The following is an 11,349-nucleotide window of genomic DNA, read 5'->3' on the forward strand; positions in this document are numbered from 1 at the left end:
TTTATATGAAGGAATATTCCATAGGTACTTCTTGTATACCATGTGTTGGATTCAAGTATGGATGCCATGAAGATAAAGATACACCTTGTGTATTGGCATCAAGATCATCGATTTAAAGATACAAGGTTGAGTCGAGCAAGTTCAAGATGAGCATCTCAAGTGGATCACATGCTTGAAGCTTGCTGTCCATTTGGTGATATTGGACATGTGAAGATGTGCATCAATGGAGCTTTCCCATCATGGTGTATGGGGGAGCATTTGTGAGTCTTCACGAAGCAACGATGATCAAGTAAGGCATTCCGGCTTGTGTAGAGCTTGAAGAGTTATCATCAAGATCAAGCGGGATGCGCAAGGCAAAGGTATGACCTTGCTAGGTTTTCCTTTTACCGGTCTCAAGGTGGTTGATGGGAGACCGGGTTATAGGATAGATAGCCGCACTATTAAGAGGGGCTTTCGGTTGGGTAACTTGATCACATCGTCTTAGGGAGCTCAGTCCTTTGCATCATTTGCATATCTCTATTGCTTCTTGGTGTTTCTCTGTGTGAGGTTCTTGAGCTTGTTGCTAGCTTTACAACAAGCCGAAGTTCATCGAAAACGGAATCCGCATGCATCTTCTATTGCGTTTTCGAGGTTGGGTGATTTTACCGGTTATTCATGATATAAGGTTCTACCTTTTATATTCATGATAAAATCCCCTCCTACAGATTCTTGTGTTTTCACTTTCTATTGGATAGCATTTGTTGTTATCTTCCAAACAAAATTGGTTTCATTCGAATCGGAGTTCGGTAGCATTTGTTATTAAAGAAAAAGGGAAAAGAGTAAAAGAAGAAAAAGAAAAGGAAAAGGGGAGGGGCAGCCGGCCCACCCGGCCGAGACCGACCCGGGCGCTGATGCCAGCCGGGCCCCTTACTGAGGCGGCTCCGGTCTGGTCCGGGCCAGGGTCCGGCAGCTGCCGGCCCGCCCAGCACCACCCCCGGCCCAGCCGGGCGCCTCTCCGGCCCGCTCGCCCGGCGCGCCCTGAGCGCCCCCGCGCTGCCTGCCGCCCCAGCTGGACCTCCCTCTCCCCGTGCGTTCCACCCGCTCCCATCCGGCCTGGGATCCGGTTCGGCCGGGCTGCTGACCGGCCAGTCCGTCTCCAGCCCCGGTCGGCCGGCCGGCCCGACCGGCTGGGCCGATTTTTTCCTGTGCGACTTTGTGTGTCTTTTTCCCAACGGTTATTTTTTCTCTTTGACTATAAATAGTCTTCTTCCACCTTGAGCTAAGCTAGTTCTTCCCTTTCTTCACCTCCATTGTTGCTATTTGAAGAACTTGCTTCCCCCCTTGATTCCTCCCATGATTCTTACCCATTCTTGAGGATTTGAGAGAGGAGATCTAGATCTACAATCCCCACCAATCAATTTCTCCTCTAAGTGAGGGGAACTCTTGGGATCTAGATCTTGGAGTCTTTTGTTGACTTTCCCCATTGTTCTTCCTCTCCAATCTCATCCTAGCATTTGTAGTTTGGGTGGGATTTGAGTGTGAAGGACTTGAACACCTCTAGTGTTCTTGCTTTGCATCATTGCATAGTGTTGAGCTCTCCACCACGATTAGTTCGAGTGAGAGACCGTGCGCTTGTTACTCTTGGAGGGAGAGACCTCCTAGTTGGCTTGGCGGTTGGTGCTCCGGTGATCTCTTCAAGAAGATTGTGAAGAGGCCCGGGCTTCTCCTTCGTGGAGCTTGTGAAGTGGTTGTGGAGCTTGCCTTCTCCGGAGCGAAGGAAAAGCTAACCATAAGGAAAGGGCCATTATCCTTCGTGGGTGTGGTTCGGAGAATATGGTGAGCCTTCGTGGCGCGGGGAATCCTTCGTGGACCTCCACTCCTCCAAACGTGACGTACCTTCTTGCAAAGGAAGGGAACACGGGAATACATCCTCGTCTCCGCGTGCCTCGGTTATTTCTATACCCGAGCTCTCTTTCCTTGTGATAGCCATCGTGCTTGAAGTACATATATCTTGCTATCACTTGTGCTACATATATCTTGTCCCTATCTTGCTTAGCTCTAGTTGCTATTGTTACACTTAGTTGAGCTTAGCATATTTAGGGTTTGTGCTTGTAAACTAAACATTAGTTTAATTCCGCATTCTTACAAGACAAATCCGCAAGAGTTTTTAATTGCCTATTCACCCCCCCCTCTAGGCGACATCTCGATGTTTCACAGGTATACATGTATACACACGTGGATAAAGCTAGAAATAAGTATCATGGTATATAGTTCGCCCGATCAATACAAATAAGAAGTTTTTAAATGTCTCGCTGAAATTTCGAAGGGTCTATCAAATGTATGGATTATATAATTCTTGTTGCACTAGTGCAATATTTTTATTTGAAATACTAATGTTTTTTAAAATCTTTTGTATGTGAAGAAGTGGATTTTTTAAGTAACTTTATTGAGTGTGTGTGTGGGGGGGGGGGGGAGCCAATGGCCCCTGGCTCTGATTATCCTGCATCCGAATGGCAGGATGCCCCACAAACTATTTTCTTCATTATATTCTCTTGGGCAGCCATCCTGGCGTCAACATCTTCATAATCTCCATCTAAGTCTACTACATCGAGGCGTCAGTGGCCGAGATAAAACATTCCACCCTGAATTCGATCCACCTTACCCCCGTAGTCCGCGACGCACCGGTGGCTTGAGCAGCACCCGGGCACTCAATGTCTACATCAACGTGTACGCCATCATCTCCAACCGCCCGGAGGTGAAGTAATATTTCAAGGTTCATGGCTTCGAGCTCTGGCCAGGGCCGACCCATATGGTGGGGTAGAGGGGCGTTCGCCCTAGCCTCATGAGCTATGAGCCCCGTACCATGTTTTGTTTGTGTACTCGTATTAACACAAATTCTACTTTTGAGGTTCAACGGTCAAGAGATGGTTTAAGTTGTGGCCTATCATGCCTCTACTCTGACTTCTCTTACCAAAAAAAAACTCCAAAATTCCAGAATCACTTTCGTGAACGCCACGATTTACGTCTAGCCTTCCCAAATATGTTGAACAATACAGGCCCTCGTCTTTCCGAAGTTATGAGTATTTTATTAATGGTGACTAACAACATAATCATGTAGCTATGTCGTTTCCCAATCAGCTCTTCTCTGATTCGCAAAATTTATATTTGTCCCCATCATACATGTATGTTTGAGAGACCATACATTATATCCTCTTATTAATTCAGTACCAAATATATCTGCTCTTCTACTCACTATTTACATGGACATATGAATCAGTTACTCCCATAATTTTGTCCCATGATTAATTCTAGAGGTACATGTGTTACATATGTATACACACGTGTAAAGGAGCTATTGTTAGAAATAAGTATCATGGTATATAGTTCACCCGATCAATAAGAATAAGTAGTTTTAAATGCCTTCACCAAGATTTCAAAGACCATGGATCTATCAAATGTACGAATTATTGAATTTTATTGCATTAGTGTAATATTTTCCATGCGGAGTACTAATGGTTTTTAAGTTTTTTGCGTGTGAACGAGTGACGGAGTTTGGTAGAGAATGTTGTGGGGCACAAGAACAACAATCACGCTAAAACTTTAAGTAATTTTAAAATTTTAACACAAACATTATAGATATGTTTAAATAATTTTGTTAAGTGGATGGGTGCAGGGTGGTGGAGGCAATGGCCCCCTCGCTGTAGCGAAGCTCCGCCTCGCCGTTATGAATAAGAGATTCTTGGTGTCGTGTCGCCCTAGGATCACCAAAATCTATGGACCGGCCCTATTTGGGTGCCAGAGATGAATCTTCTTCCTCGTCTAGCTAACCATGATGATCTGACACGGGTGCTCATCACCCTTTAGGCGAAATGGACAATTCGGCGTGGCGATCTACGAGCGTCTGTCTCAAACTTTATCATCACTTTGTCAGGTTTTAGTTTTATGAACAGCTTCCTCACTAACCTGTGTATTATGAACTCAAAACCATTTATGGGGGGAGCCAATGGCCCCTGGCTCTGATTATCCTGCATCCGAATGGCAGGATGCCCCACAAACTATTTTCTTCATTATATTCTCTTGGGCAGCCATCCTGGCGTCAACATCTTCATAATCTCCATCTAAGTCTACTACATCGAGGCGTCAGTGGCCGAGATAAAACATTCCACCCTGAATTCGATCCACCTTACCCCCGTAGTCCGCGACGCACCGGTGGCTTGAGCAGCACCCGGGCACTCAATGTCTACATCAGCGTGTACGCCATCATCTCCAACCGCCCGGAGGTGAAGTAATATTTCAAGGTTCATGGCTTCGAGCTCTGGCCAGGGCCGACCCATATGGTGGGGTAGAGGGGCGTTCGCCCTAGCCTCATGAGCTATGAGCCCCGTACCATGTTTTGTTTGTGTACTCGTATTAACACAAATTCTACTTTTGAGGTTCAACGGTCAAGAGATGGTTTAAGTTGTGGCCTATCATGCCTCTACTCTGACTTCTCTTACCAAAAAAAAACTCCAAAATTCCAGAATCACTTTCGTGAACGCCACGATTTACGTCTAGCCTTCCCAAATATGTTGAACAATACCGGCCCTCGTCTTTCCGAAGTTATGAGTATTTTATTAATGGTGACTAACAACATAATCATGTAGCTATGTCGTTTCCCAATCAGCTCTTCTCTGATTCGCAAAATTTATATTTGTCCCCATCATACATGTATGTTTGAGAGACCATACATTATATCCTCTTATTAATTCAGTACCAAATATATCTGCTCTTCTACTCACTATTTACATGGACATATGAATCAGTTACTCCCATAATTTTGTCCCATGATTAATTCTAGAGGTACATGTGTTACATATGTATACACACGTGTAAAGGAGCTATTGTTAGAAATAAGTATCATGGTATATAGTTCACCCGATCAATAAGAATAAGTAGTTTTAAATGCCTTCACCAAGATTTCAAAGACCATGGATCTATCAAATGTACGAATTATTGAATTTTATTGCATTAGTGTAATATTTTCCATGCGGAGTACTAATGGTTTTTAAGTTTTTTGCGTGTGAACGAGTGACGGAGTTTGGTAGAGAATGTTGTGGGGCACAAGAACAACAATCACGCTAAAACTTTAAGTAATTTTAAAATTTTAACACAAACATTATAGATATGTTTAAATAATTTTGTTAAGTGGATGGGTGCAGGGTGGTGGAGGCAATGGCCCCCTCGCTGTAGCGAAGCTCCGCCTCGCCGTTATGAATAAGAGATTCTTGGTGTCGTGTCGCCCTAGGATCACCAAAATCTATGGACCGGCCCTATTTGGGTGCCAGAGATGAATCTTCTTCCTCGTCTAGCTAACCATGATGATCTGACACGGGTGCTCATCACCCTTTAGGCGAAATGGACAATTCGGCGTGGCGATCTACGAGCGTCTGTCTCAAACTTTATCATCACTTTGTCAGGTTTTAGTTTTATGAACAGCTTCCTCACTAACCTGTGTATTATGAACTCAAAACCATTTATGGGGGGAGCCAATGGCCCCTGGCTCTGATTATCCTGCATCCGAATGGCAGGATGCCCCACAAACTATTTTCTTCATTATATTCTCTTGGGCAGCCATCCTGGCGTCAACATCTTCATAATCTCCATCTAAGTCTACTACATCGAGGCGTCAGTGGCCGAGATAAAACATTCCACCCTGAATTCGATCCACCTTACCCCCCGTAGTCCGCGACGCACCGGTGGCTTGAGCAGCACCCGGGCACTCAATGTCTACATCAGCGTGTACGCCATCATCTCCAACCGCCCGGAGGTGAAGTAATATTTCAAGGTTCATGGCTTCGAGCTCTGGCCAGGGCCGACCCATATGGTGGGGTAGAGGGGCGTTCGCCCTAGCCTCATGAGCTATGAGCCCCGTACCATGTTTTGTTTGTGTACTCGTATTAACACAAATTCTACTTTTGAGGTTCAACGGTCAAGAGATGGTTTAAGTTGTGGCCTATCATGCCTCTACTCTGACTTCTCTTACCAAAAAAAAAACTCCAAAATTCCAGAATCACCTTCGTGAACGCCACGATTTACGTCTAGCCTTCCCAAATATGTTGAACAATACCGGCCCTCGTCTTTCCGAAGTTATGAGTATTTTATTAATGGTGACTAACAACATAATCATGTAGCTATGTCGTTTCCCAATCAGCTCTTCTCTGATTCGCAAAATTTATATTTGTCCCCATCATACATGTATGTTTGAGAGACCATACATTATATCCTCTTATTAATTCAGTACCAAATATATCTGCTCTTCTACTCACTATTTACATGGACATATGAATCAGTTACTCCCATAATTTTGTCCCATGATTAATTCTAGAGGTACATGTGTTACATATGTATACACACGTGTAAAGGAGCTATTGTTAGAAATAAGTATCATGGTATATAGTTCACCCGATCAATAAGAATAAGTAGTTTTAAATGCCTTCACCAAGATTTCAAAGACCATGGATCTATCAAATGTACGAATTATTGAATTTTATTGCATTAGTGTAATATTTTCCATGCGGAGTACTAATGGTTTTTAAGTTTTTTGCGTGTGAACGAGTGACGGAGTTTGGTAGAGAATGTTGTGGGGCACAAGAACAACAATCACGCTAAAACTTTAAGTAATTTTAAAATTTTAACACAAACATTATAGATATGTTTAAATAATTTTGTTAAGTGGATGGGTGCAGGGTGGTGGAGGCAATGGCCCCCTCGCTGTAGCGAAGCTCCGCCTCGCCGTTATGAATAAGAGATTCTTGGTGTCGTGTCGCCCTAGGATCACCAAAATCTATGGACCGGCCCTATTTGGGTGCCAGAGATGAATCTTCTTCCTCGTCTAGCTAACCATGATGATCTGACACGGGTGCTCATCACCCTTTAGGCGAAATGGACAATTCGGCGTGGCGATCTACGAGCGTCTGTCTCAAACTTTATCATCACTTTGTCAGGTTTTAGTTTTATGAACAGCTTCCTCACTAACCTGTGTATTATGAACTCAAAACCATTTATGGGCGGAGCAGAAATGAAACCTTCACCATGTGATAAATATGCAGGAAACACCTTATGCAACAAGCTACGTACTACATCAGGTCGGATTTTACTGATGCATGCTTGCGTCTAGCTCTCGCGTGTGATTAAATTCGACCGGAGGGAATAGCTGATAAAAAGGTATGTACAACTCAAACATCTTTTTATGAGTGGATCTTAGTCAAATGATATTCGTAACTGTACCTACGCAAATCTCAGTAGATTGTATGCATACTTCATCTCAATTTAGAACATAAGGATCACACTTATTTCTCAAAAGAGACAAGTTTTTGGGAAGTGTGATAGTGCATAGGAGTACTCTGATTCGCTAACACACGACAAAGAGCGAAGAATAAACTAGTAGTGAACCCGTAAAGTAACATTGCACAGATCCCGCTGTAAACAAATTACTTGCACAATATCATACTCAATCTGACATAACAGTTTCCGGTGATAGCTGAATCAACCTAGCCCTCAACATAACCGCAGCAAAAAGAGAACGAATACATCTGTTGCAGTACAAGAAGCGCCAGCTAGTAGAAAACTCATCATACAATGCATCTATACCCTAAGTTGAGCAACAGCCGGCTCTCTTCAGTGCAGACACGTCGTCTTTCACATTTATGTTCTCCCCTTTGCTTGGGGCAGATGAGCCATCGTCTCCTGCATCAACCGTCTTCCTGCTAGCAATTTGGTATATCTGAGTCAAAACTTCTGCAAAAGCGTTGTCTACATTTGTTGCGTCTAATGCAGATGTCTCCATGAAGTACAGTGACTCCGCCTCAGCATATTCCTGTCCATCTTCAGTTGAAACAGCTACCAAGTGCCGGAGGTCAGACTTGTTGCCAACTAGCATGACGACGATGCTAGCATCAGTGTGATCTCTCAGCTCCTTTAGCCAGCGTGCTACATTGTCGAATGTAACACGGCGAGTGACATCATAGACAAGCAACGCGCCTACCGCTCCTCTATAGTAGGCACTCGTAATAGCACGGTATCTGACAAGAAAAGAAGAACATACAGTAGTCATTACCTTTTTTTTAATGAAGTAGTCATTTACTTGAGCACAAAAATGTACGGCAGTCATTTAATTGCACAAAAATTGGATGCAAAATAAAGACAAGGTTCTGCTAGTGACCTAGCTTCCATTCCACCAGCCGTGCTGGAGAACATGTACTGGAATGATGCAGAATGTTCTGAATATCGAAGAGTTCAAACCTCAGAAAGAACAGCTCGATCCCTTTGATATGATAGAACATGCCTAATTGTGTCAAGGATGGAACCTTTCGTAAGTGATAAAACTAGAAAAAAATGAGATTACATGGCAATTGTGTGGACAATGGACAAGAGATATGCTTTCTTCTTCACCAAAACCAGATAGACAACAGCATTCCCGTGCTACTATGTGAGGCACCAACCAACTCACACGAGTGGGCTACAGTATGTTAGTGGGCTTGAGAACAACCATAGACTTCACATTCAGCATCTGGAGGTAGAGGTCCTAGAAACAAGGTTGCTTTGCTAAAAGCGTATGGGGACTAAGAAGCCAGAGGTAAGGGTGAAGAAATGTGTGCAAATACTACGGCCTCTCCCTTGGTTCTACTATTCCAGGAAAAACATACTCTTTCCAATTCATATTAATTGACTCAACTTTGTGTTAGATACAGATGTATCTAGTCAACAAACGTGCCGTATCTAGACAAAGTTGAGTCAGTTAATTTGGATCTGAGGAAGTACCAAAAAGTATTTCAGGTTCAAAAAAGTGAAAAGGTCTTTAAGCTTTGATGCTCACCTCCTAAATACGAGTCTATATCTATTTTGACTGCTGAGGTGCCTGGAAGAATACAAGTGGGGATACTGAACTTTGAAGTACAAATGAACCAAGCAGAAAGTGGCGCCAATATACATGAGTTAGGCATCATTCAACGAAGGGAAACCAAATTTCCATGAGAAGTATTCTGATCAGTGAATTTTGTTCTAAAATTACAACAACCACCACCCTAGCCTATTTTGTATTCCATTGTATGATTCTCCTATAGATTTAGTTGCAGATTATCCAGATTTTTCTCGAACAGAATATCCAGATTAAAAGTTACAATTGCATGTGAGTTTTACTGCTGGCTGAATTTTTTTTCAAGACCTGCTTCCAAGAGAACACTTACGTTATCGCAGGTGAATCAGAGAACTATCATATTATCTTGTCCATGATGCACGAATCCTTGATGAACAAAATACTCGAGCATCTCTAGTACAAGCAGCATGGCAAATACTACTGTGCAAGTGTCCCAATCAAGTATGTTCTCATATCAATTTGTACTGCTCATCTTAAATGGTCTCCGTGACCTGCTGGGTGATTAATTTTTGTACAGACCTTTGTCCTAAAGAACACTTCTATTATCGCAAGGGAATCACAGAACTGTCTACTATCCTGTCCATGATGCAAAAAATCCTTGATGAACAAAATACTCAAGTATCTCTTGACTCTAGTACATGCAGCATAGCTAAAACTACTGTAGAAGTGCCCACATCAATGTTGTTATAACATCAATTTGTACTGGTCCTCTTAAGTGGTCTCAGTGACTTGCTTGCGAGACAGCTAGCTGATGAAAATCATTTGCAGAGTACTATAGACCAGATAAGCTTCCAACCAAACTAGGCTGTACAAGCGTAATTACACAACCACATGATGAGGACACATAGTGACTCCTATGAAATTTTTTAGTCTGAGATGTAGCAATATAAACCCTCTGCCGTGACCATTTAGCCTCGAGGGCCGCACTAATTAAAACTTGGAACGCCTGTGAAACATCTTTTCTTCTCTAATTTCACCCCTGGCACCCCAGCTTGCCGGCACACAGTTGAGCAATAGCAACACCTCTCCATTGATTTCTGTATAAACTGAACTACTACCTCTATCTATAAATAATAGGCGTCCAAGATTTGTCTAAATTTGGATGTATCTAGACGCTATTTAGTGTCTAGGTACATCCAGATTTAGACAAACCTCAGACATCTATTTATAGACGGAGGGAGTATGAGATATGACACCACAGGCCCGCAAGTCACAACCACCGAACACAACAATGGTTTCAACAGATCCACCGCTAGTCGTCCCCCAAGCTATGGAACTCCCAGCAGCTCAGAAATCAGAACTAGGAGCGTCCATTCTACTCTCCAGGAACAACCAACTGATAGCCATGAATTTGTATTCGAAAAACTGGCACACTACCAAACATTAATGGAGTCCCTCTGATCCATAATAAGTGGGCCATGGTTTTAGTTCAAATCTGTGAACTAATAACCAGGACACTTATTATGGATCGGAGGGAGTACTTCATTTGGTATGTTTCCCACTGATCCACTACTTGACTGCACATATCAACAATCCAATTACCACTTACTAGCATCACCAAACTATAACTGATAAACCAAAATCAACGATATGATGGTCAGGGAAGCTTTCTGATTCCTAAGAAATTAGAGACCATGAATGAAGCAAACAAACCTAGACTAGGAAAGTATACTACTGCAACAAATCTGTTCACCAAACGGAAGCCAGTGTTGAAGACGGGTAAGAGTAATCGTTAGAGGGAAGGGGAGCAGACGCACCTCTCCTGGCCTGCGGTGTCCCAAATCTGGGCCTTGACGACCTTGCCGTCGACCTGGAGGCTTCGGGTTGCGAACTCGACCCCGATGGTGGACTTGGACTCGAGGCAGAACTCGTTCTTGGTGAAGCGGGAGAGCAGGTTGGACTTTCCGACGCCGGAGTCGCCGATGATGACCGCCTTGAAGAGGTAGTCGTAGTCGTCCTCCGCCCTGTACGCGCCGCTGCCCGCCATTTCCTTCCTCGCCTCGCGGGTCCTCCTCCCCGACCTGCGCTAGGCTCTGGATCTCGCGGGGTTTGGGCGCGGCGTCGTCGCTGTGAGACGACGGAGCAGTAGGTGACAGCGATGGGATTGCTCTGCAGTCATAGTAAACCTGAAATATTTATTTGGTGCGCTGTTCTTGTGCAGGAAAACCCCTGTGTGTTCATGATTTAGCAGATTGTACCTTATGATACCCGCAGCTATAGGTATAAATGGATAGGATAATTCCCACACCAAATTCATTTCTGAATCCGTTTTAGAAAAAATGATATCATGTTTGCTTTTGATTCTGAACTTGCCGCCGGTTACGATATATGATATGGTATGCCAAATAGTATCCTGGTATCCGTATCCAAAAAAAATAGAATTATTTGATGGTTTTTATCTAAAATAGAATCTGATTTTAATCTAAAATATCGAAACTAATAGAGCATGATCCCTC

The 11,349-nt window shown here is 43.4% G+C and overlaps 1 protein-coding gene across 1 annotated transcript; it reads right to left on the bottom strand.

Moving 5' to 3' along the window:
- Positions 1-7,438: 7,438 nt before the first annotated feature.
- LOC127343865 (ras-related protein RIC2) lies at positions 7,439-11,013 on the bottom strand. The gene is made up of 2 exons (XM_051370061.2): positions 10,651-11,013; positions 7,439-8,039 (listed from the first exon to the last, which is right to left on the bottom strand). The coding sequence occupies exons 1-2, from the start codon at positions 10,878-10,880 to the stop codon at positions 7,610-7,612; spliced, it is 660 nt and encodes a 219-aa protein (XP_051226021.1). The 5' UTR covers positions 10,881-11,013; the 3' UTR covers positions 7,439-7,609.
- Positions 11,014-11,349: the final 336 nt, after the last annotated feature.

This window comes from Lolium perenne, chromosome 3 (genome assembly GCF_019359855.2).
Source record: "Lolium perenne isolate Kyuss_39 chromosome 3, Kyuss_2.0, whole genome shotgun sequence".
NCBI lineage: Eukaryota > Viridiplantae > Streptophyta > Magnoliopsida > Poales > Poaceae > Lolium > Lolium perenne.

Coding starts and splice junctions, on each gene's coding strand:
- LOC127343865 (XM_051370061.2), bottom strand. CDS start 10,880: ATGGCGGGCAGCGGCGCGTACAGGGCGGAGGACGACTACGACTACCTC. Junction 8,040..10,650: donor GACACCGCAGGCCAGGAGAG/GTGCGTCTGCTC, acceptor TTTTCTTGTCAG/ATACCGTGCTATTACGAGTG.